Below are 26,437 nucleotides of genomic sequence, written 5' to 3' on the forward strand. Positions count from 1 at the left end.
CTTTCTGATGGGCAGGGACTAGAAGAGTGGACAGCCTTGGCAGCAGAAGTGTGTGGGCCTGGCCTGAGGAGCTCTGTTCTCCGAGGTGGGTGGCCAGCAGGTATAGTGGAGGAGGGTCAGCCAGCACACCCTTGAGTGCACTCCTCCTCCTTTAGTGGACACAAGGACCCGTGAACCTGAGAATAGGGCTAGAGGTAGACCTGGGCTTTCTCTAGTCCACCACTGGGTTTTGATATGACTTGAGTAGAAATCACTGAAAGGGGCTGGCACCACAGCTCATTTGGTAAAGAGCTCGCCATGCAAACATAAGGACCTGATTGGATTCCCCAGAACCCATTTTTAAAAATAGCTGGGTGTGGTAGTGTCTGCTTGTGATCCCAATGCGGGAGAGGCAAAGACAGGATGAGAGACAATGTCTCAGCACAAACAAGGTAGAGGTGCCTGGGGAATGGTATATGAAGTTGACCTCTGACCTCCACATGCATGTATGTGTACACAGAGGGGGCTGAGGAGGGAGGGAGGCAGAGGCAGGGAAAGAGAGAGAGGTTACTGAGGTGAATCCAGGTTCACTGATGGGACTTTCTGCGAATGCCTGGGACTAGTCAGAAATGCAGATTCCCCCAGAACCTGGTGAATCAGAAGCTCTGTGGGTAAGGCCTGTGAGCTGTGTCTTAACAGATGCTCTAGAGCGGTGTTTTTCAACCTGTGTGTCGAAACCCCCAAGTCGCGTATCAGATATCCTGAATATCAGATGTTTACATTACAGTTCATAACAGTAGCATAATTACAGTTATGAAGTAGTGATGAGATAATTTTATAGTCGGGGGTCACCACAGCATGAGGAACTGTGTTAAAAGGTCACAGTGTTAGGAGTTAAAGGGTCACAGTGTTAGGAGGTTGAGTGGCATTAGTCTAGAAGATCCTGGCTTACCACTGGAGTCAGAGCAGCACTGGCTGGAGGGATTGCTGATGTGAATATAGCATCCCACTAAAGGGGAATTAAATCTAAGTCTTGAAAAACTTGGTGGCACACCATGGAGGGCCTTACAGGTTGTCACTTTATGGGAGACTATCATTTCTAAGATTTTTAAGTAAAACAACGTTTTTGAACTTTTAGGGTTTAAATCAGGTCATCAGTGACTAATCTTAAGGCATTAGCAGAGTACAAATCCGATCATAAGGACGCAGCTGGTAGTCTGTTCTAAAAGGATTACTTCAGCTCCCCAGCAAGTATCTACAGTCAGGACAGAATGCATTAGCAGGGCCTGAGTGAAATCCAGCAGAAAACTTGGCAAAGCATTTTCTATTGCTCAGACCCAGGCTCTTACTCAAGGTGGGCAGAGCTTGATTGCATTTAAATGTTAAATTCCTAAAGGCTGTTCCGCTGACAGCAGGGATAAAGCTAGCTCTCTCTCTCTCTCTCTCTCTTTCTCTCTCTCTCTCTCCTGTGTGTGTGTGTGTATGTGTGTGTCCCTGAAATGGCAGCCTGACTGGATCTGAGGTCCATTGCTTTCTCCTGTGGGTCACCAAGGCCAGGCAAAGCCAGAGTTGTGGCAGGCTTGCTGGACATCTGGTAAGCTTTACACGATAAGCTCTGACCCTTTGTCTGCTCATAGCATTCACATCTGTCCTCAGCAGCAGTGTTAAACATGGCTGCATCTGAGAGCCAGGCCTGGACCTTAGGAAGATGAGAAATAAACCTGTGTTTGAGTGTGGACATGTCCCAATTAGGGCTGGTTGGTTCTGTGATGTCCCAGAGGTGCCTGCAGGGCATCACACTATGACAAGTTCTGTGGAAGAAGGAGGGGTGCCAGGCCCGAGGTGCAGACAGCTCGACACCACCTGCCCTAGGTGCTCTGGCCGGCTACTTGTTCCATGGAGCTGATGGGGATACTGCAGTAGCACAGTTGTTCTTTACTGCGTACTTCCTATTTCCTACTCTACTTCCTGTGAATGCCAGAGAAAAGCACCCGAGAGGACCTGTGCAGGAGACCTCTGGCTCCCTCCCCTCCCTCTGAGCTGCAGATTTTCTTGTTCTACTTCTGGAATGTGCTACCTTGTAGGATGATTGAAAGGAACAAGGTGATATCCACAAAAGCATTTTGAAACAATGTGGGGTGTTATATATACTTAGAGGATGGGAACCTTCTAGAAAATATATTTTAAACTCATAAAAATAATGTCTTTTCTGATTTAGAATCTGTCCCTGAAGCAAGGGCAACAAAGAACTTTATTCTTCTAGGCATTTAAACTTTGTTGGAAAGAATATAAAACTAGGTTATAATCTACCCTTTCCATTTTTGCCTGCTGTGCAGTTGTTTGGCTGCGCATGATAAGCTTGGGGGCCCGAGAGCTCGTGAGCAGCGTGGTTGTGTGGATCCCTCCTAATGAAGTCGTTACGTGGTAAAGACATTACCATATCTCTGTCTGTTGTGCCCTAAGTGCTCCTAAATATTGATACTTCAGAGTAGTATTCTATTAATAACTGATGCAAATTTCTCCTTTGGCCAAGTGTCAGAAGAGTCCATTGAGATGAGAGATTTGCAAAGAGAGAGAGAGAAATCCCAGAAGAAATGGCCCCCTTGGGTGTGTGCACCTGTGAGAGGCCAGGCACAGACCGGGAATATTGGTGGGCAGGGGTGCGACAGACCCTGTGCTCTGGGAGTGTCCCAGTTCTGGGGAAAATCAATTGCTTGGGCCTGGGTTGGCATCTCTGAATCCTCTTAGTGTGTCTTTATCAGGTTTGTGAGCTCTGTTGCCTGTCCAGATAGGGGCAGTTTTACTTGAAGAGAAGCTGTGTGCACAATTCAGGCACACCTCTGTCCTGCAGAGGAGCTGGGGACAGTGGCAGAGGTGGACAGCCAGCCCCGGGAGGGAGGAACGGGAGAAACATGGCCAGAACTATGGTGAGCAGTGAAGATCTCTGGAAGCTCACTTGCCTGCTTGCAGTCAGTCTTCTGTCTACGGACCATGCTTCAGTCCCTCGTCTCTGCCTTCTGATTGGTTGTTTCCTTGCCAGGGTATCAGTAAGCATGTGTGCTCCGTGTCACCACTTGTTACTCATTGGCTGAAATGAATGGTGACCTATTTAAAAAAATATTCTTTGAGAATTTCATACATGTATACAATGTGTCTTGATCATATCTACCTCCCATACCTCCTCCTCCTGCTCCACATCCCATGTCCTCCTCCAAAGCTCATAAAACCTTTATTTATTTATTTATTTATTTATTTATTTATTTATTTATTTCAGTGATGGCTGATTTTAATAAATAATGCCCAATGAAAGGTTGTAGAGGGTTGAGGAAGTAATGAAAATATTTGTGTGCATATATTCGGTACTTCTTAATCTGTGAGCTGTGTGTGATGCTATTGACGTAAAATCCCAGTACTCATGAACCTGCAGCAGGGAGAAAACGGGCTGGAGGCCGCCCTGAGAAACACAGCATTTCCATCAGTCAGCAAACACGTGCAGGGGTCTGTAATTATTACTTCCTAATGTAAATAAAATCTCCACACAAAATTATCATATAGTCAAAAGATGGCTTAATGAAAAATACCTGTACTAAATGCCTACGTGATTTTTCTACTAGCATCAACCACAGTATATTCCTGTTTATTGTTTGAGACACTTTTAGCATGAGTTCTGTTCCTGATCTCTCAACGATGGATAGACACAGGGATAAGGTACAGTGTGCTCTCTTACCCTTGATTAAAAAAACCAAAAACCCAAAGGAACAGCTGCTGGGAATCCTAGCTTGTTGGGGTGACTGTCCCCATTTACAGTCCACAGAAACTCTGCTTAAACCAACAGGGATGGAGTTCCTTCATTTGGTTTATTTAAAAGGGGATTCTGAGCCTCTGCCGAGAACATGCATTTTCAGAGTTATACGTTGTCAACTCTTTCTTCTAAAATAATTTCAAGCTATCTACTGGTGGTATTTGATAAATAGCTTTATTAGCTTTGATCCAGCGTTCCATTTTCTTTTTTAAAAAAATACTTCAAACAAAGAGTAGAGGCATGTATATCAATTTAAGTCATGAGGGATGGTTGGTTTGAGCTGCAAACAGGCATTGAGCTCATGCAGTCTATGAACTGTTGATTCCATGAATCGTTAATGATTCACGTGAAGACACAGTAAGTCCTGTGTTATCTGCATGGCTGTAGGCCTTACTTCACTGGGAACAGAAGAGTTTGTGTCAGTGCTTCAGGATAGGCTTCCTTGCTGTCACCCCTGCCACCTTGGTCCCTTGGGATACAGAAGCCATTCCCTCTCCAAGCAAGGCTCTTATGCATTCACGAACACGTCTTTCTCCCATCCTTATCATTTGTGTCTGCTGTGCTGTCTTCCCTGCCCTGGCCCTTTTTCTGGATGCTGCTGCCTTACTCCCATTGTATCTTGAGCCCTGGTTGCCTGCATCCCTCTTCCTGTGCTCCAGCTAGATGCCCTGAGGTCCTGGGACAACTGGATTCCCTGTGATTCTCTCTGAGTTCCAGCTGGGCAATGCTCAGACAGAGGTGGGGGAATGCTTCTCTCCCCGCTGTCACCCCAATTACTAAGGCATCTCAGTTCAGAGAGCCCTTATGAGGAAGGATGTCTTTATTTCCACCCACATCATCCATCCTTGCTCCTGTAGGGTTCAGACACAGGTCTCCACTGAGTCTGAAGAAACCAGTCTTCTTCCCTGTACTTCCCTCCCTCTCTGTTCCTTTGTTCTTATTGCTTTCAAGATGCAGCTTATGAATGTAGATACTGCCACACCAGAGGTGACTGATGGGTTGAATCCAGCCCTTAGAAACAGCAGTGTGTGTGCCCGTGAGGGTGGAGAGCAGAAGGAAGGAGACGGCCCTGTTACCTAGCTACACTAGAATTTAAAGAACTCATACCCGGAGAGTGCTCTTGACGTGATCACTTAGAGTGGATCAAGGGATTGCACGTTTCTCTCCCTGACTCAGGCTCCTTGCAGCAGATGGGCCATGAGAACAAACTTAGGTTTCCTTCATTGGAATCAGAGGGAGATGTGAGGAAGCACTCCATGATCACCGGCTCCTAACATGCCCTGTGAGCTATGCTTTTTATCGTTTCTATGCGGTCCTCAGTCACAGATTGTTTGCCTTTGTGCTGCCTCTTTCTCAGGAGCTGTATTAGGCAGTAAGCACATTCTGGTTTATTTAAAGGTTGTGCTTGCTCAGATGGGAGCTTAGGCTACTGTGAAACTGGCTCTGGCATGGATCCTTCAACCTACTTGGTCCATCCTTGTTGAAATGGCTGGTGCGGTGTTTCTCGTTAGAACAGGCAGGCACTAAACATGTCCATTCTACCCATAAGCCTCACTAATATGCTCTGCTCTGTCTAAAACACAACCATGTTTTCTCTCCCCTGGGTTCATGTTAATGTGAGGATGCTTTCAGTTTCCAGCCAACCTGGACATCAGGGCCCAGGGCTCCCCACTGAGCTGTCAGGCATCATCTTTCCTCATGGTCATGGAGAACAGGAGAGGGTCTGGAGGGATTTGCCACCTTTACTTAGGGCCTATTCACTTAGAGTCAGTTTTAGGGATCATAAGACAAGACTGCTGAAGCAGTTCTTGCTTGGGCAGCACATTTGCTGTGGAGGAAGATTAGACATATTTGTCATGAGAGAATAATAATGCTTCCTGGCACACACACAGGAAGGGGAGAAGAGCTCTGCCTTCGGGTACAGAGCTGGAAGTCTCCCTAGAGAATGTGGTGCTTCCAGATAAGACATTGTCAGGCAGAGAAGTGGGAAGGTTCACTCCAGGGGGAGGTTGCAGTGGACTTAAAGGCATAGGGGTAAAGAGAGAAATGTAATGAGGAAGGTCATAGGCCAGAAATGTACCAAGAGAATAGTTCTGTCGGAAGGAAGAAGCCCTTAGCATCCTTTTAAGCAAGGCAGTGGATAGCCAGTGGCCAGTATGCTGGGTGGGGAGAGGACAGGTCTGCCCCTGCTCATGATCCTTGTATGGTAATCATTCTGGTAGTGGTGGTAGGGCATTGCAGAAACACTGAATGCCTGCTCTTTGTCATTTCAGGTATCTGGTCCCCTGCAATCACATGATGCTGAGTCAAAGGTGGGCTGTGAAGGAGAGAGACTGTTACTCCGTGTCCGCGGCCAAGCTGCTTGCCTTGACCCCTGTCTGTTGTGCCAGTGGTATCACTCTGACACTTGGGAACCAAGAAAGGGATTATATTCTCTGGTCCAAGTGTATGCATGATGACTCAGGTGGGAACACGTTAGGAATGGTCTTTAAACTTGATGTCACATCCATCTCTCCTGGCATGATGTGTCTGTTTCTTTGGGTAGAAGAAATAACTGGAATTAAAGAGTAGTTGGAGCCTTTTCCCATTCTTTTTTCTTTTTTCTTTTTTCTTTTTCTTTTTTTCTTTTTTTTTTTTTGGTTTTTCGAGACAGGGTTTCTCTGTGTAGCCCTGGCTGTCCTGGAACTCACTCTGTAGACCAGGCTAGCCTCGAACTCAGAAATCCACCTGCCTCTGCCTCTCAAGTGCTGGGATTAAAGGCGTGCGCCACCACTGTCCAGTGCCTTTTCCCATTCTTAAGAGTTACAGACTCTGTGGTTAGTATTCACCAAGACACCTGTCTTCACCTAGTCATTTAGCACAGATTTTTATCTTACATGTCCTTCCTTTTTAGTGGTATCTTCAGAGCCAAATAGGAACGTGTATGCTAACATGTCTTCTAAAACAGAATGAGTTACAGGTGTTGAGTCTATAACCAAGGCAGACCTGCTTTTTAAGTTCCAAAATTTGAAGTTCAGATTAAACATGATTTTCCAAAACTTGCCAGCTATGTTCTCTGTGCAATCACATTTAAGGACAGGGGGGAGGTAGTGCCACCATTTACAGATGAAGAAACAGACTCAGGGAGGAGAGACTACTTGTTCAAGGTTATGTCACGTGCAGCTTCTCTGAATCCACATCCCATGTTTGTTCTGCATCCTGCCTCTAGAGTTGCAGAGTCCCAGTGGGTGGTCTCCATAGCAAGCTGGCAGAATTGCTGTGTACCAGTTAACAGCTAGGATTCTGATCTTACCACCTTTTAGGGGAGAATTCTTAATCATTGCAAACCTCTCCCCTTTTTTGTGTGAATAGTAGCTACTCCAAAGGACTGCCCCAAGGCACACAGGGCTCTTAGGAGGCTTTCTCAGCATGGAGCCACTCACTGCTCAGGAGCTATTCCCAGGGATAGTTCAATGAAGTGTATAGGAAAGGTGAAACTAACCTTCTAACAGGAGAATGGTAATCAAAGGGGCATGGGCTTCATCTATACTCCTAAAGACTCAAGCCTGACCCAGTCAGGTAGAGATTCATTATGAAGGAGTACAGAGCTCACAAAGACATGGCACTGGAGTGTGGAGAGGGTCCAGAGCAGGCCAGTGCTTGAATCACCCATGGCCCTGCCACAGCTGGGGTGGGTGTTGTTCTATCTGTGAGCACGTGAGGGAAACGTCTATCAGATAGGACCATTAACTTCTATGCCAGTGATGAAGCTCTTACAATAGCTGAGATGTTTAGGGGCGGTGGAAGGCGTGGTGCTCTCTAAGTCAGTCTTTTCTAAACATTTCCTTTGCTGGGAAATTACAAACTTTAGAACAGGTGCTTTCACAACTATTTCATTGATGCTATTGACATTTGTAACATGAAGTCAGTCGCCTTCAAACACAGGACACTTTCTCTGTTTTGGCTTGACTGTGACTTGACTTCAAGAGAGCGTTTGCTGTGTGTCTGCAACCTGAGTGTTCCAACAAGGTGCAGTGAGTTGTCTTTCCTGGAAGCCCAGGATTTTTCTACCAGAAGATCTGGTTATCAAACTTATGATCATCAGCCTTTCACTTTATTATCAAGACCAAAATTAAAATTAAGATGCCTTTAAGTTATCATACAATGTGGCAGGCACCACATTGGGAATGTTACCTCCTTGTGCAGGGAGATGGCCTTCATTGGCTCTCATTTCTCCAGGGACTAGTATTAGAGGGAAGGCAGGGCTCCCTCCTTTTTGCGTGCCTAGTCTTATTAATAGATGAATTTGGAAATGGACTCCAGAGGAAACGTAAAGACAATTTTAATAAAATTTGAGAGAGAAACACCAAGATAGGCAAGCTGTAAGTCTTGGGAGTCATCGGGAAGAGGGATATGGGGAAGAGGAAGAGAGAGGCCGTGCCATGTGCCTCTCAAATTAGGGGCCAAGAAAACAGATTCCACATTTAGATGGGCACTGGCCACATGGAGGGTCAGCAGCACTTGACAAGGGTAGGGATAGGGGCTTTTAGAGAAAGAGTAAGGGTGCCCAGAGTTTGAGGAAAACAGTACCTAGGATTTTGGCTAATATCCAAGAGAAATAGAGAGAGAGAAAAAAGGAGAAGTTAGTTTTCTGAACAATTCTGGAAAGCTGGTAGGCTCCAGGGCAAGGGCTACATAAGAGGCTGCTCGAGGGAAGGATTTCTGGGAAGATAAACACATCATCTCTTTAAGAGGATAATTATTCTTCCCCTCTCCTTAGCCCATCTTTAGACAAATCAGCTTTCCTGTGGGGTGGAATCAAGGCCAGGTGATTGACAGGCCCAACTGGATTAACCCTTGAGGAAGGAAATCATAACATGTAAAGTGGTGGTTTCTGGAGCAGATTAGAACATGTCTCCACCTGGGACCAGAGGCATTATACATTGTTTGGCCAGTAGTCCTGAGGAGCGAACAGGCTAGTGTTTGCTTTTCTGGTGTTGCCAGGAAATGGGAGGTGGGCTCCAAAGCTGACCATGATAGAGGGGACCATCCTTATGGCCTCTCTGACTGTCTAGCTACCACACAGCAGCACCTAAGAGTTTTCTCTTGGCTATAGCCAGCAATTGGCCATTTTTGTTTTGTATCTTCTGTGACATTTCTGTCACTGTCTTTTTTTCTCTAATTCCGTTTTTATTATTCAGAAATAATGTAATCAACCATTGTTAGACCTAAACTGGTACCAGGTTCCCATGTGTGCACGAATTCCCACCTCTCTGATGCTGTCTGCTCTTGCACAGGATCTGAGGAGCAGCTACTGCCAGAGACACCCTGCTCGCCCTCTTCACCTTCCCCTCCTCCCCCACCCACCCCAGCAGCCTGCATTGTGGAGTACGGGAAGGCCCTGGACATCAGCTACCTGCAGTATCTGTGGGAGGCCCACACCAACATCCTCCACTGCATGAGGGACTGCAGAGTGTGGTCAGCCCTCTATGATGGGGACTCACCTGACCCTGAGACCTTTCTGCAGAATCTGTCAGAGGAGAGCCGAGAAAACTCAGGTCACCCAGAGGCCAGACTCCCACAGCAGAGTGTTAGGACATCAGGGCAGACAAAGGACAAGAGCCAGTCAGAGCTGGAATGGGATGACAGCTACGACACTGGTATCTCTTCAGGGGCAGATGTGGGCTCCCCCGGGCCTGATGACGAGGTGGAGACCCCAGCCCCACCAGCACCTATTGATCCCCCCAAACACATCCAGGAGATGAAGAAGAACGCCATCCTCCTCTTCAAGGGGTCCTACATTGAAGAGTCAGACTTCCAGGATGACGTGATGGTATACAGGCTGTGTGCTGAGAAGGACGCAGAGGACACCACGGAGCCACAGAAGGACCCCTCGGAGCCGCAGAGGGACACCTTGGAGCCGCTGGAGGACACCTCAGAGCAGCAGGAGGACACCTCAGAGCTACAGGAGGACACCGCAGAGCCGCAGGGGGACACCGCGGACCCACCCGCTGAGGCTCAGCCCAAGCCCCAGCCGGAAGCCCAGAGTCTCCCCACGAGCAATGGACCTCTCTCTAGTCCCGATCCTGAGACAGAGTCACAACCCAGCAGGGAGAGTTCAGAACTGTTTCAGAACACATTCTCAGAAGCCAAGCCAGAGAATGAGCCTGGTGTAGCCTTAGCATCAGACTCGGAGTTGACAGCCACCACGTTTGAATTGGCGGTTGTCAGCACGGAGAGTGAAGACTTCATCGCACAGTACGACCAGATCATTCAAGAACTGGACTCTGGCACCGGGGGCTTGACGGAGCAGAGCATCCCTGCCTCAGAGCCCTTACTTCTTACACAGCAGGAAGAAAGCAGGGAAGAGAGCAAAGCGGAGGAGGAGGAGGAGGACGACTTCGACTCCCTCATGGCGGCCACGCCTGCCGTGGAGGCCGGGTTGTCCCCATTTGGTGTTGGAGAGGATACTGCCTTTACCAGCCGCCATCCCGTGAGGACTCAGAGCACGCCGTTCACAGGTGACAACCTTAAGTGGCTTTGTGGGTTCAGCTTTTGAGAATGCTTGTGCTATGGCAAGAGAAAAGTGCGGAAGTGGAAGGTGAGGGTCTCCATTCACCTAACAGGAGTGAAATGTCTTTGCAAGGAGCGAGGGGGCAGCCATGCAGCGCTGTTCCTACTACGATGGATTTGTTTATCAAGTCAGGCTTTACGTTCTGACGGTTTTTGTTTCTTTGGTTTGGTTTTGGTTTTGGTTTTTCGAGACAGGGTTTCTCTGTGTAGCTCTGGCTGTCCTGGCACTCAGTCTATAGACCAGGCTGGCCTCGAACTCAGAAATCTGCCTGCCACTGCTGGGATTAAAGGCGTGCGCCACCACGCCTGGCCGAGTTCTGACATTCTTGATAAAGTCATAGGCCTGATTAGACCACACCAGAATCGAGTCATTATTTAAGCTGCATTTCCTTGAATCTAACTTGTTTTTCCACCCTAGCACTTACCTGTATGTGTATTGTTCTTTTTTTAAAATTACTCTGTTATTAGAGGACATGTGGAGAGACATCAGTTCTGTTTTTGTTCCCAGTGGCCGAGCAGTGACGTCATGCTTAAAACACTTGAAGGATGGCAGTTGGGCGAAAAGGGCCATCGCCATTAGTTGGGCTTTTGCCCTAAAGGAAGGGCTCAACACCTCAAAATAAAACTAGAGGCTCACAGGTCCTAACCACACTCCCAAAAGCACGAGTTCCAGCACTGACAGTGCCAGCAACAGGGAGGACCTGGGCGAGGAAGTGAGTGGATCAGCCGAGGAAGCATGAGACAGAACATCATTAACTGTGAGGCAGAGAAGTCGGAGTCCACAAGTCTGCAGACAGTAGCACAGACGGGATTCCCACAGATAAGAGCTCAGAGTGCCACTGAAGGCAGGAGTGGGAAGCCTGGGTGGCAGGTCCTGGACTCAAGTCCTGGAAGTAGCTAGTGACATAGACAGACAGACAGTGGCCCTGTGCTACACTCTGGGAGTACCCTGGCTCTACTCTTCCCAGGTGTGGGGTATTGACACACACATGCCTCTGCAGCCCTGTGAGGACAGACAGACAGACAGGAGGAAGGGCCACTACTGTCCCTTCTGATGGCCTCCCGAGACTCAGGCTCGGTGAGGAAGGACAGTGTTCCCAACCTTCCGGGACTCCCACAGGCAGATTAAAAAGTAAAGTTTGCCTTCCGGCCCGTTCACAGAGATCTGCTGTGATTTCAAGGGGTTCTCCCTACTCGTCTCCCCCAATATTTATTCATTTATTTACTGATGCCTGAAGATGTATTTAAACAGGGAGACAGCTTTTAATTCCACAATTATCAGGCCTGAGCTTCTAGCTGAGATAACATTTTGGTGTGAACAAGTTTTAATTAAAATTCAGCCAGTCAGTCAATCATAAGTTAAAAGGATTTGATCATCTTAGGTCTCCCAGTTGATGGGGGAAGGGACAGTGTTGGGGGAGCTGAGTGAGGGAAAGAGGCCTATCCTCCTGACACACTCCACAGGGAGAAGTCCAAATGTCCTGCAACCTTTCTGTGGGACATGGGGACCAAGTCCTGGCTAATGAATGCTGCCCCTTAGGATGCCAGCTTTCTGACAAAATAGTTACATCCCTGGGGAGTATGTAACTCAGGGAAGAAGTATAACTTAGGGAAAGCCTAGAAAACAACAGCATCACTACCAAGGTTGTGTATGTGTCGTCCCCTGTGGGCTGATCAGAAGCAAGCTCCTTGGTGCAAGTGGTCTCCATAAGGAAAGCCTTGTCTTTTCCCTTCCTCTTTATGGGACATGTACACAGTGTCAGGAAACATCTCTCCTTGTGTGAGTCCTGTAGTTCTCAAACTTCCACGTATGGGCTGAGGCATTGGCTCGCCTTCCCTCTGTCATCAGGAGGAATCGTGAGCAATGGTCAGTAGAAATGAATTCTGCCCAGATGATTTTGCTTCCTAGAAAACTCATAGGATTCCATTTTTCTAATTTCATTTATTTATGAATCCAACATTTGTTTTAAAATGCGAACTGTATCTATAAGACCTAAAGACACAGAATATTCAGCCCTTCTCAAAGATGCCAGCAAAGAACTTTGTTTGCAGTGGGAAGCAGGAATCAGCCATTGTGTTCCAGGTTGGAAGGGAGCCTAGCAGAGGGAAGATGCAGCATCACAACGGGGGCTCTGCTCTGAGGGGGAGTCCGAGAGGGGAGCAGCACTGTGAGGCTTTGCCTGCAGAGACATGTCTTCTTACTGTAGACAGGACACTAAGACAAACAAAGGAAACACATCTGTCCAACTGTAGAGTGTTGACCAGTGCGTTTGTTGGGGCTTCACGTGAGGTGTGTATGAAGGGTTCCTTACATGAGTGTGGGTGACAACAGCCCATCCCACATGAGCAGTGCCTCACATCAGCTGCATCTCTGGAGGGTCTTGCACAACCCACAGGCAGCTACACCAAACAGTCTCCTCTCCCCGAGCCATCAGCGACTACTCAGAGAACTTGGAGAAGAAGCCTCATGAGTCTTGCCGGTTCATGAGTTTTCTGAGCCTTGTAAAGTCCTCGGAGCCTTCCTCCTTGCTCCGGAGGAAATGGCTACACATCCAGCTGACAGTGTCCAGGCAGAGCACATGGAAGTGAGGAGTATGGCTCTCACAGGACAGAGAGATGGGAGAGGAAGCGTGGAAGCACTTGGGGTCTGCTTAGCGGGGGTGTTTGGGCCAAGCTGAAGAAGGAGGACCTTGTACCCCTGGCCTAAGCATTAAAGTTGGGGTGTGGCATGCTGGGATCTGAAGGAGCAGCCTTAATAGTATTGTGGAGAGAGTGTGGGGATGGGAGAGGCAGCGGCAAGAACAAGTGAAGATGTGCTTATTATTAAGGCCGTTGCCGCCATTGCCTGGGCCTGGCCGCTCTGTTTCTAGAGCCACACCCACAGTTGTATTGATACTTCTGTGCCACACATATGCACGTCCAGCCATCTATACGTGTGTTCACAGACACACATGTCTACGTACACACATACACACATGAGACTGTTCACTGCAGTGTTGTTTACGATAGAGAAAGAATGGAAAGAACCCAGCTATCCCCCAGTAGGAGACCAGATTGCTTATGCAACACTCTAAACAACCACATATTCTGTAGCCTTGAGACCATTCAGACAGCTTCCTGTGATGTGTGGAGCATTCTGCAGGACATAGTGTTCAGTGGAAAAGAAGTCTCTACAATACAGGATCGCTAATGCTGTCTTTGTTTTAAAACCACGATACTAAAAGACAGACAGATGGACACACACACACACCTGGGATTATGATGCTGGCCAACAGCTCTAGAAACAGAGCTGTTCAATTTCAAATTGAAATTCTGACTCCATTATTTGCAAGTTGTGTATATTTAACCTTCTGCCTTATCTTTAAATGGGGATACATTCATCCCAGGATGATTTTATCGAGTGAGTCAGGAGAAGCTCTTGGAATACTGGCTTCTGCATAGGAACAATAAGTCAGATATTACTTTATTGTATATATATACATCTCTGTAATATACTAGAATCTGTAACAAGAGTTTCTTCCAGGAGGTAGCTGGCTTTACAAGCCTTTGAACTATTTTAAAGGTATATACATATGTGTGTGAGTGTGTGTTTATATATGTATATATTATGCAGTTTTAATCTCTGTTAAAATAGGAAGTATGTTGCTAGAGTCCAGACAGGATGTGAAAGAACTCTGCCTAAGGTAGAGATACAGAGATAGAAGTGAAGGTCATGGTTAGACATTTCCAAGGTTGGATTTGTGAACAGAGCTGAGTCACAGAGTCGATGGCAACTTTGGTTCAGAACTGAGACATGCAGGCAACAGACTGAGTACAGGGAAGGGGCTGAGCATTGGAAGGAAAGGAAGTGAGTGCTAGGGAGGGTAAGTAGTGAGGTCACACACAGTCTCTCTGGGGATTTAAATATTCTATGTGAGTCTGTGCATCAGCTTCGCAGGGCTGTGGAAGTGCCTGAGATCCTCAGCTGTATTCTGTCTCACTGTTTCAGAGGACTCAGCCCAGTCACTCAGCCCCACTGCCTTCAGTCCTGTGGTAAGGTAGCACTGCATCCTGGGTAGGATGTGGCCCAGCAGCTCATCTCATGGTACCATGGGAACAAAAAGGAACAAGGAAGATCAGGGTCCCAGCATCCCCCTCAAAGGCCTGCCTCTGGTGACCCAACTTCCTTCTGCAAGGCTCTACTTCCTAATGTTCCACCAGCTCCTAACAGAGCCATGAAGGGACCTCACCTTCAATAGATACATGGGCTGTTCATGCCCCCTTGTAGTGGATACATGGGGCATCCACAGTTTAAACTAGTGGATGAGGAGCTTCTTGTCCTCCCAGGAGTAGAGGGAAAAGTATTCACCTTCTACTCCCAGGGTTGCCTGTGGCTTTCTGAGTGTAGCACTGTCTTCTGATTCTCAGAAGCATACGGTTCCCCTGGCAACTGCTTTTTGCTAAGCAGCTTTCTTTGATGTACTAGAAGCCAGCTAAGAATAAAGTCAGGATTCAGAGAGTTTAATGTATTTTTTCCGTTGCCCATGTCTAAGACTGAAAGCACCATTGGTGGATTACAATGGCCGTCTCCTGTTACTCAGGTGAGATGCTGATGGGATAACCTTATTCTCCACCATGCATGGGATTTGCGCTCTTCGTCCCCTTTGGAGCCAGTGATGAACTGTGCATGTCTACCCTAGACACTGAAGGCTGGCAAACTTGTGTTTGTAGGTAGGATGGCTGGAGACAGACAAGATTCTGGGGTCAGAGAAAGGAAGTCAAACACTCACATTAGGAGCATGTTTTGCTGAGTGTTCCACCTAGGTGATTATGATTTTATTAAGATCTTTTTCTTCGTATGGAAAGAAACAAATAAGGAACAAGATGTTAGTGACTGGGGATGACTGAGGGTATGACACACAGACAGACAGACAGACACAGACAGACAGACAGAGAAAACTAGTTAGAGTAGAAGGAAAGCAACTCAGAGAGCCAGCATTGTGCTGTGAGAAGAGCCCAGGTGACATTTCTAGGGTTCTTAAAGGGACAGTTACGAGTTGCTTTCAGACTGGGATTCCAGTCTGTGGGGTTTCTGGATATGTGTGGCAGACCCTCCCAGGTTTGTTTGGCAAAATTCTCCAAGGGTCATCAACCCCCTTTGGGTTCCTCACCCACTCACATAGAAAGTAGATGAAGAGTTCTGCCAGCCCTTCCCAGGGGCAGCGTGGCACGTGAAGGGATCATACCTCGACAGAGGATCTCAGCATCGCCCTGTCACTCACCCATCCCGGTGCTCGGCATAGTTGTCTGTTCTCACTTCTCAGAGACCTTGCTTCCTTATAAGGGATTTAGCTGCTGGCAGAGTTCTGCATGAAGCATCTCGAGATGAAGTGTGTTTGTGTTAGACTCACGCTAATGGTGGTGAAGTGTTCATAAGGCGTGTTTATCTATCAAGGGCTATGTGCCTGTGCTATAAATATGCCGCGGCTTAGTGGCAGCATCGATGGCTCCACTGGGGGAAATGCAGAATCCCCATCGATCTTGCTTAATGGAACACTTTTATGGCAAAAATTTAAAACATCTTCAAGTAATTTTATTAATTCCAGATTTATTATTTTTTTTGTTTTCCTTGCTCTCAGTAAACCAACACATAAACCATATTAACTTGCTACCAACCTGAAGCAGAAACAGATTCTTTTTGCTTATATAGAGATCTTTTATAAACTGCTTTTTTAATCATTAGGCTTTTTTGTTGTTTGTTTTGTTTTTTCCCTTGAGACCTCTATGTCACACTAGACCCCATTTCCTGAGACTGACCCTTCTTCCTCTCTGATCTGAAATGTAAAATGCAGATACCAAGTTGCCAGGAACAGCCAGGTCTCCAACCAGGACCTCCTCATTCATGCACGGACTCTCCTTCCCTTCCGACGCTGAGGGAGAACCTCTCAGGCGTGTGCATAGGACAAGAAGTCCCTGGTCACATGTTGCTACTTGGTAAACATTACTCAACATGTTAGATATTCTCTACCAACACAAAGGCTTGTTGCTATGACACTTTCGGTGGCCTCTGACATCTGCATGCAGTCCATAGCATGGAGAGACAGTGAATTGTACATTTGATCACTGACAGAATCAGGACTATAGAACCAAAGGGGAAAAGCAATGCAATTTTAAAAAATTATTTGTTGTCTGAGCTTTTCAAGGTTCTTCATAGCTTTCAAGGTACTCCAGGTGGTTGTGGAGTCAGGATGTCAACTCTCCTTTACAAGGAGAGGCAGACACATGTCCTCTGTGTCCACATCCTGGCTGTGGCCCCAGTGACTTTGCAGTTCTGTGGACACTTGTCCCTCATGTCCAGCCAGCCCTGGCACTGTGTCTGTCCTCCCTGCAGGTCCATTCATCAGCGTGGTCCTGTCAAAGCTGGAGAACATGCTGGAGAACTCTCTGCACGTCAACTTGCTTCTCATAGGCATCATCACCCAGCTGGCCAGCTACCCGCAGCCGCTCCTTCGCTCCTTCCTCCTCAACACCAACATGGTCTTCCAGCCCAGCGTCCGCTCGCTCTACCAGGTGTGTTACAGCCACGCCCACTCCTTTTGTCCTTCCCTTCCTCTCAGGACTTTGTTTACTTGGTTCCCTTCCCATCCCAGCAGGCTGGTTGCATAGACTGTGCTCCACAAGCTGCAGTGCTTCATTTGGCTTGATGTTTTGAGAGTTCCTTATGAGGAACACAGGCAGTTAAAAATGAGCAAATGTCCAATACCATAACAGTCCCTGTAATGAGGGATGGACCCGAAAGATGTATTGGTGACTGAGAGCAGACTCGGGCTGAGGAGTAATAGCATCATTAATGTGGTTTTTGGCAGGTCCTTGCATCGGTGAAAAACAAGATCGAGCAGTTTGCTTCTGTGGAGAGAGACTTCCCAGGCCTCCTCATTCAAGCTCAGCAGTACCTGCTCTTCCGGGTGGACATGTCTGACATGGCCCCTGCCGCACTCACCAAAGGTCAGCCAGCTTTCTCCACTGTGCCTGTCTTAGCCTGTGCCCAGTCACCCACATTTTGTTTGCAGGTGTTCTTGGCATCTGGAACCTATACGCATCAAAGAACATTTTTGTTTGTGTCCATCCTAGAACCAACTCTTCCTAGTGTTCTCAGATTTAAAAGGAAGTGCTCCTGCTCCCAGGCCTGCCCTTACCCTCCATGGAGGGTCTGGCTGCCCATCCATCTTCCTAACTGAGGTGGTTCAAGGAAGGAGCTGACATGAGATGTTGACAAACTGCAGTATATCAGCCCCCACAGACTCCAGGGAGGCATCACGTGCACTCCTGGAACCATCTTTTGGCTGTCCCTGCCCTGCAGATGGCATCTGTTCTCTTTATTATATTTTTAGAGCATTTTGTACCAAAAACTAAACGTGTTTCAGGACTCCAGGAGGCGGACACTGTTTGTTCGGATGAGGGTAAATGTGTAGTTTACCCTCGGCAATTCCTGCTTCGCTCAGCAAAGGGGAGGTGTTAGGTGGGTCATGGCAGGACAGAGAGAGGTGGGTGGCAGCGAGGTGTGACAGAGGAGAGCTGAGAATAGCCCGAGGCCTGGGGAGTACTGCTGCTTGGCCTGGTTTCTGGTTAGACAAATCTGATGGCCACTGTCTCCTGAGCTGTGACATAGGCAGGCCCTGGTGAGCACAAACAAGCAAATGTCCAGTATTGTTGTGGCCTACCTGGCCATGCTTGTCCAGGTATGGGACAAAGCTTCTGTGAGGCAGCTGAGCAGTGGGGAGACTGGGGCCTACGAGCTAAGGCAGGTGACCAGAAACAGGGCTGGGTATGAGAGGCAGAAGCATGACTCTGAGAGATTGACACCTTCATAAGAAGCTCAGAAGAGCCCAGCGCTGTGTGCAGCTCCTGGCTCCTGGCTCTAGTGTCTGCTGTGTTATCCTGGTCTTTGCTTCACTGGGTCTTATGTTCCTGTTTGTGAAGCTGGGGCTAGGCATGAACCCAGGGCCTCCAGCATGTTAAGCACACACGCTACCACTCAGCAATACTCTCAGCTCCTCTCTTGACAGTTAAAGGGAAGGTTTGTTAATCTCTCAGGCACCCTCTGGCCACAGCAAGAACTCCGATTGTGGTTCTTCTGGGGTACTACACGGCAGATTTTAGAAGAAAGTTGGGCTAAGTACCACTGTTGAAATGAGGGGCCAGGTTTTAACTTGTTAGAATTCAAAAAGAGAAGGTAAGGCCATTGTGGGCGGGAGGGCTGTGTGCAGTGGGTGGGAAGGTGGGTCTCCACTCTGGGCTGTGCCCTTTGCCCAGCCCTGCTGCCTGGAAAGGAACGGAGCCTTTGTCCTGCTCAGCTTCTGAAGCCTTTTAAATTAGTCTTGGACAGTCTGCAGCAGCTTTTCAGAGCCAGGCACCATTTCAGAAGCCAGCCCTGGCCCTGATGTGATTGATGTGCACTTCCTTCTCCCTAGCTTCCCCTTCGGGTGCTGTGCATGCTTGTTGGGCCCTTTTGTAACTCAGGTGCCTGCAGCCAGGTTTGCTTTCCCAGTCAGCGCCTGCATTCTTAACTTCCTGATGTCCCTTCTGAAAAGCCAGCCTCCTCAGGGACCAGTTAAAACGATCACTGCTCTGCACCAGGAGGATGGAGGAGTTTCTGTGATGGCTGAGGGGACCAGATCATTGGCTCCTGAGGTTTAGTTACTTTTTCAGCAGAAAGAAGAAAAAGGAGGAAGAGGGAGGAGGAGGAGGAGGAAGAAAAGGAGGAGGAAGAAGAAAGCACTCCCCCTCAAATACATTAAAACTACACAATAATAGTGCCATGACCTGACTTAATGTAAAGATTCCTTTAACTGAGCTCTGATTCTAGAAGGTGGCTAGATGTTAACCCGTTTTACAGCAAAGGAAACAGACTTGGTGATCCAGGCCAGGGTAATCACTCAAATCTGCTTACTTGTGACACACTGAAAGGCCATCTCCTGGTGGTAAGCCAGCTTCGGTCCACCCCGGGGGATGCTGGAACTGCCTGAAGGATGTCCCTGTAAGTCTTCGGACCCCTTTGCTGCTCTTCTGTGTCATGAACAGTGATTTGTGGATTCAAGCTGGGCAGGCAAACCTTAGCAGTGACATCTCCAATTCACAAGTCCCGCTAGATGTAACAAATCCACAAAGAGCATGGTTTAGCGGGCAGGGCGGGGTTGAGTTGGGAAGCTGGAGGTTAGGCGTGAGAGGCAGCTCTAAGGAGAAGTTGAGTGTGGAGGAGTGGGGGTTACTTCCTTGGTCACACATTCTGCAAAGTGTTGTAGGCTCCCTGGATAGACTGGCCAGGGCTTGTGAGACATTCTCAGGGGGCTTGGCTCTTGAAAAGAGCAGTGTGTGGCTGAAACCCTGTGCCAGCCTCCAGTGAATGGGGCAGGGACCCGGGCAGAGAGGGGCGTGCGGGAAGTGAGTGGCAGCTGAAGTGGGCCACATGCAGTCTAGTGTGGCCCCTGTGTATTTGATACCTGGTGACTCATTTGATCATTATAGCAATGCCATGAGCTCCTGACAGTCAGAGGAAGTGAGAGCACAAAGAGGTGAAGCCACTTGCCTGGAGTAGCCCAGCTGGTAGGTAGGTCACAGAATCTGTGCTCTTAGCTATATATATAGTTCCAGTGCCTCTGAAGCTTAGTAAGATGTGGGTGAAGGGAAATGTGGGGACAGAGCTGCAGAGGACGAGGCAGCCAGCACAGCATAGACTCGGGTGTTCTGATCCCCAGTGGATCCAGGCCAGCTTCCCCAGTGAGCTCTGATAGCCCGTGGGAGACCTGAAGTGTCTGAGGACCAGTGTGGGTGGGTCACCAAGGCTGACCTTGGGCCTCAGCTTTGTCTGCATTGTTAATACCCCTGCCCGGGGCGAGAGGGAGCTCTGATAAGAGGTAGTAGGAGACAGATTCTCAACAACTTCTCTGTGACACGAACTGTGATATGCTTTAATCCAAAAGGATATTTAAAGCAGCAAAGTAGAGGATTTTTTTTTTAACACTAAAGACTATAGTAGTGAGATGTAGAAAGTACTATAAATGTCAAGAATTTTTAGTGCTGTTGTTAAGCAACACTCTGAAAAGTGTTGAAAAATGGGGCTGAATTCTAAAAAGCAGCCAGAATAATGAAGAGCCTGGATACCGTGATTTGGGAGGGGTGGTGGGATCATTTGGGGAGGGGCAGAAGTTGGCATAAATAACTCCTACAAACATATGAGGGCTGGAGAGCTCAGGAATCAGTCAGGGAGATTGAACCATTTTAATTAGGAGAACCGATTTGGTATAAAAATGCAAATCAGCTGGATGTGTTGGAACCTGGGCTCGTGCCATCTTAGATTTATGTTGCCGAGGGAGACACAGGCCCCTGGAGCCCTCTTTAAGTGCTGGCTGTCCAAGCCCTTGGTTGCCATTAGATCCTGATGGCTGTGTGAATTCTTAGCCTAGTCCATCCCATTATCTCTGGTGATCTAGAGGGATCTCTTACTCTTCTTGTGCTCTGGAGGCTAGAGGACCCAGACAGAACGGGCTGGGGTTGCTGGGAAGCTGAGGTCAGAGCAGTAGCTGCAGAACACAGGAGTTTAAGGAGCTGTACCTGGTGACCAGGGTGGCCCTGGCAGGAGTGGAGTAGTTGGCTCAGTACTGGGTGTCAGGAGAGCAGAGGGGCCACAGGTGTCTTTGATAGATTTACTACGAGCCCAGTGTCCACTCAACTGTCAGCAGTGGTAGCAGGAGCTATTGGAAGTCAGTCTGTCTGCCTACTGTCTGTGTCCGTCCATCCATCCATCCATCCAGTCAGGGGTTTGCTGTTGCCCAGGTTGATCGTGAACTACTGAGTCACATGACCCTTCTTCCTTGGCCTCCCAGATAATCAGGACTTCAGGGTGTCAGTACAGTGTCTAGCTGGGAATTTCTTGCCAACCCAGTATTATTGCCACATCTCATCCTCTGTATGTGATTTCAGATAGACAGTTCTGTGTTACAAGCTGATGCTAGCTGTGACAAGCTGGACAAGCTTGTCATGGAGAATACCAGGGCTGTCTGCAGATCTAGTCAGGAGAGGAACTGCGCCCACTACTATCCCCTCCATGAACCCACTTGCCCCTTACACACACACTTGTCATTTAAGAGTCCCAGAACTGTCTTCCTTCTGTTTTCAGATCCCATTCAGGAGATCTCCAGGCCAGAAAGTGACAAGACCCTTTTGGATGGCCCTCCACGTGTGCTTCAGCCCTTCCTAGGCAACAGAGCCAAGGTGACCAGGGCACCCCCAAACCTGCCTCTGCCAGTGAAGAACACCATGCTGGCTGCTGCTCTCTTCCCAGAGTTCCTGAAGGAGCTGGCAGCCTTGGCCCAAGAACACTCCATTCTGTGTTACAAGATCCTGGGGGACTTTGAAGACTCTTGCTGTTAGCTTTTTATACTACTATTTTCATAGAGATTTGGTTTTATAAGGTTATAGTGTCTTGACTGAATGTTAAATGCAAAGCTGCTTATCAAAAATGTCTACTTTGATATTTCCTGACAATACTTGATTTATCGGAGGGTTTTGGTACACCTCCTCTCTCCAGCCGGGTCTCCCCTTGTTACACAGAATGTCTTGTGAGCCGGCTGTCTCCTTGGCAGGCTCTTTCTGCTGTGTTTCCTCTTCGGATGGTTTGTAGTTGTTCTCCCACGCCTTGGATGGAGGAGACAGAGACCCTCAGTTTGTAGCTCAGATGCCATGGAGCGCACAGCGAGGTTCTGTGACCTCTGGATGCCTGGTGGGGGTCGGCTCCTCCACGGAGGCACACACATGGCCTGGCAGCCTCTGCAAGAAGTGAAATGTAAGAACGGAGCTCCTCCTGCCACACAGGACACATCATTGGCTGCTCTGAATTTTACTTCTAGGATTTGCAATCTCTCCATACCTATTGCCTTAATGTGGTGGGGAAAATCCCCAAGCCCCAGCTGTCTGCCCAAAAATTCGCACACAGAGAGAATCTGGAATGCAGAATTTTTTTTTCTTGTTGCTTGATAGCTGTTCTAATCATTGGAGCACAACCAAAACTCAAGACAGCCTTAATTCAGTAAGATTTGCACGAAAGGAAGCATACCTATGCAAACTTTGGATCTTAGGCATTTGATCAGATGGAAAAAGTGTGGTGTCATATACTTATGTTAAAAAACATTATTGTTTAAGTATTTTATGAAAACAAACGTTAACTTGTAACGCAAAAAGGATTTTTTTTTTTTGGTTGGGGGTGTGCAGAGCTTGGAATGGGTGCAAAAGATAAAATTCTGCTCACTGTAACTTGAGAAACTCTGGTTCTTATTTTACTAATATGTTGCCCTTGTAGAGAAATGAGCTGTTCAGACCATATCGGCAGCTGGGATGGTGATGCACAGGGAGCTTGTGAAGCCAGGTGCCTGATGGTGACACCCTCCCCACAGCCATGCTGCATGCCAAGTATCCAGCGGTGGAGGATGCCCTAGTTGGAGATGTACTGGCATCTCTGGCTGTTTGCCAGCCTGCTCCCAGCAGTGTGGTTATACTTCAGTCATAGCCCTATAAAATAACTACCAAGCAGGGAGGAAAGCGTGCGCGCGTGCGCACACACACACACACCTAGACAACAACTTGTATTTATGAATATTTTTTTTGTTTTTTTTTTTTTCAAGACAGGGTTTCTCTGTATAGCCCTGACTGTCCTGGAACTCACTTTGTAGACCAGGCTGGCCTCGAACTCAGAAATCCGCCTGCCTCTGCCTTCCAAGTGCTGGAATTAAAGGCGTGTGCCACCACGCCCGGCTGTATTTATGAATATTAAAGTCACCTTATGTTCTGGGCCTGGCTCTTGAGTGAGGTGGTGGAGCCTCCTCAGTGGAGAGATGCAATGCCTAGCTCTCTCTGTACCTTGTGGGCATCTATGCTGAGCCCCAAGGGTGATGGCAGCCCCATCGGTTGTGCCTCAGGAACACCAGTTTTAGTCAGGTCCCTGGTACAGAAGAGCGATGGGGAAAAGAATCAGCTCTGAGACACTGCAGGCTTTCACAGGATCTTGAAGTAGCTTTAGATTAAGAAAGCTGGAGAGCTAGCCCATGAGTGAATGCCCAAGTAGATCTGACCGAGGCTGGGTGACAGTGTGTCATAGCCTAAACGAGAACCCCTTTACCTGTTCATGGAACATTGCTGACTTTACATGTATTTAGAAAACCAGTTTGCCCAGCCATGGTGCATCAGCCAGCATGTGGAAGGCACAGTAAACCGGCCTGCTCTTGCCTTCCTGATGTGTGCCCCACAAGTCTCCATTAGAAGACGGTACCTTCAGCTAATGAGAGAGGAGCAGCTAAAGGAACTGGTTCTCCTTTAAATCCCATTTTGTCTGTTTGTGCTTGCCAAGTCACTGAATGCTGAAGCCTTATCTGCAAATGGTGTTCTTTAGCTCTGTGGTTTTATGCTCATCTCCATTTTCTGGTGTCAGTGTTGATTCTTCTCAAGTCCGTATTTTTCCTCCCTTTAAATATGTTAAGTAAGCATGCTGCTACTTACCCATTTCACATACTTATTATACACCCCAGAGTCCCCTTTATGGAAGGTGCCTACTGGGAAAGAGTGACACCCCTCCCCCCGCCCCGCCCCAGGTACTGATGTAAAATTAGGTTAAAAGAGGGCATGGATGATTGACAGATCTGAGTTAAGGGTTGGGATCAGAATACCTAGGATGGGATGTTGATAGCAAACTCATTTGACATCTCTTCTCTGACTCCCTCCATTTGTTCCTGAGTCCCTCAGAGGGCTTCCCTCAGAGGGCTGTGTTGAGCTTTACAAAATAGAAGTTAGCTGAGACTAGAGTATGGTGCACCTCAGGGCCCATGCAGTTGCCCTACGTAGTCAGGAATGGTGTGGACATGCCAAAAGCAGATCTGAGCTACAGACAGGGGAAGGGCAAGTCCTGATGATGTGAAGAGTGAACACTGCTCTAGGCAGACAGTCAATGGCAGGTCTTTGTAGGATCATACGTTTAATGAGGTAGGTCACTTTAGTTCTTAAATTTACAGGTTGAAGCCATATATATGGAGAGAATGTGTAGAGAGATTTGACATGTTTAGAACATGCCCCAGGGACTCTGTCCTCTACCCTGTGACAGGTGTCTTATCAGCTGCCATGCTTGAGGAGTAACAGTAGATACAGATCCTGGCACAGATCCTGGATTGGCGTCACAGTGTCTAGGCTGACCGGCCTCAGCAGGGACAGGGAGTGGAGGGTTTCTGCAACATCACAACATTAACCTGGATCCATAGTTCAGGGTCTGCTTTAAAGGTCTAGACTGAGTGAGTTTTATGGTTCAAAATATATGAGCGCATAGAGACAGTTAAAATTGATTTTGAAAATAGCCAGGTAAATGTAAAAAATTTAATGAAGAAAATCTGGTGTAAGTTTCAGCCTAAGACACAATTTCATGGGATGAAATACAGTCTCCCAGATAGGAAGTACAGTTGCAAGAACAACTAATTAAAATGGTTTTATTGTCAAACCCTTTCTTTCTCTGGCAGAGCCATGTGACATGGTCCCCATTTGGTTCAGCGTTGTTGTGGAAAGCACTGTTATGTGCCGAGAGTCGAGCTGGAGTCTGCTGTGTGGCAGGGGTATACATACATTCAGTGCTTTGCAGGTCCTTGCAAGCAGTGAGCTGTCCTTAGCAGGTGCCTTTTTATTTAGCTTAGATGTAGCTGTTGATTATTTTCCAATTAAGACATCCTGAGGTGGGGTGTTGTCAGCAAAGCATCCTCCTGTAAATAGCATCTAGAGAGTGGATCTGTGAAGGTTTGGGTTGCTCTAGTTTGGGCAGCCAGTGATTTTTTTGCCAGGGCCAGCAGTCATTTGTATCTCTGTAGTAGTCATGTGGGTTTGCTTCCAGTTCCATTTAGAGGTCTAAAGTTTTGATCTGGGTACCCATTCTGGATCAGTGTATCCCAGGTTGCTCTCAGTAGGGAAGTCTGGCCAGCATGGTGGGGCATGTCACAGACATGATGTTAAATATGACTGTGTTCCAATTTTCACTTAAGGGCAGTCTAATTCAACTGCTAATTAGCAGCTGTGTGTTTGCAGGATTGGTTGTCAAGCTTGCCATCTTTATGAAGTGCTTTCTTGTAGGACAGCTAGTATTGTACATGCCACTTCAAGTCACTGGCCCAGGACAGCCTAATGTACAGTTTGCTGCAACCCTCAAGTCATCTCAGCAGTTAGCATTTCCCGAGGCTGTGGCTCCTCAGGCAGTTGAGGCCACAACAGCTTTAAACCATTAGGGAGCCATCTTAGCCAGTTTCTGAGTCAGCCACCAGTCTGTGTATCATATGACACTAATTCCCTATCATGTCTCAGCTTGGAACAACTTGTCAAGAGTAGTCCACCATTAAGTCTGTCAAGTGAGGAGACATTTTAAGAGAACAGAGTTGGCTGCTGCTTCTTTTAGGATGCCCATCATAAATCTAATGCCTTACAAGAAGCTCTTAGAGGACTCAGAATGGCTTCTGGGACCGTTCTGCCTCAGCAAATCCCTTCTCCATCCAGACATTTGTTAGTCCAGCACTTGTTTTGGAGGGCAGATTATCTCAGCAGCTCATTAACTGGATAAACAGGGCTTTCACAAGAGATGTTCCGTGAGGCTCTTTAGGGACGAGGACCATGGGGGAGGGAGAGGAAGGCACAGTGGGTAGATCTGTGGATTCTTGCTCTCACAACCCTTAGCTAGGACTGGTCACTGGGTTCTTGTCTTTAAAGGTGTGAGTTAGCCCAGGTTACTGTTGCCCACACAAACCTGACCATAGGATCCTGTCCCTGTGTATTTGGTGTTCATTTCATGGCTCTTTTATGGAGTTTAAATGAGCTGTATCACTTCAGAATCTGCACAGATGACGGAAGTACTCAGGTCAGATTATAAATTTCACTGAGCTGAGGCTGCACAATATCAAGTGACATTTTACTAGGACAAGGACCACCAAAAGCCAGACCTCTTTTGTCCCTTGCAGACATTTTACAGAAGGGATCTGGTGCTGATCATCTCGTTTAAAAGACTTCTGCCTAGCCATGGCCTCGGAGTCAGTAAGAGGACTTAAAGCACATGCC

The 26,437-nt window shown here is 47.7% G+C and overlaps 1 protein-coding gene across 4 annotated transcripts in view; it reads left to right on the forward strand.

Annotated features, from left to right (window-relative positions):
* Fhip1a (FHF complex subunit HOOK interacting protein 1A) overlaps positions 1–24,607 on the forward strand; it is a 252,082-nt gene extending 227,475 nt beyond the window's left edge. For all 4 annotated transcript variants that reach the window (XM_085835794.1, XM_085835795.1, XM_085835796.1 and 1 more), the window contains 5 exons: positions 6,055–6,245; positions 9,058–10,281; positions 16,704–16,882; positions 17,179–17,317; positions 21,489–24,607. In XM_085835794.1, coding sequence (XP_085691920.1) covers positions 6,055–6,245; positions 9,058–10,281; positions 16,704–16,882; positions 17,179–17,317; positions 21,489–21,742 — 1,987 coding nt within the window. In that variant the 3' untranslated portion in view covers positions 21,743–24,607. The remainder of the gene's footprint in view (positions 1–6,054; positions 6,246–9,057; positions 10,282–16,703; positions 16,883–17,178; positions 17,318–21,488) is intronic.
* Positions 24,608–26,437: the final 1,830 nt, after the last annotated feature.

This window comes from Mus caroli, unplaced genomic scaffold (genome assembly GCF_978045245.1).
Source record: "Mus caroli unplaced genomic scaffold, Mus_caroli_1 scaffold_3, whole genome shotgun sequence".
Classification (NCBI taxonomy): domain Eukaryota; kingdom Metazoa; phylum Chordata; class Mammalia; order Rodentia; family Muridae; genus Mus; species Mus caroli.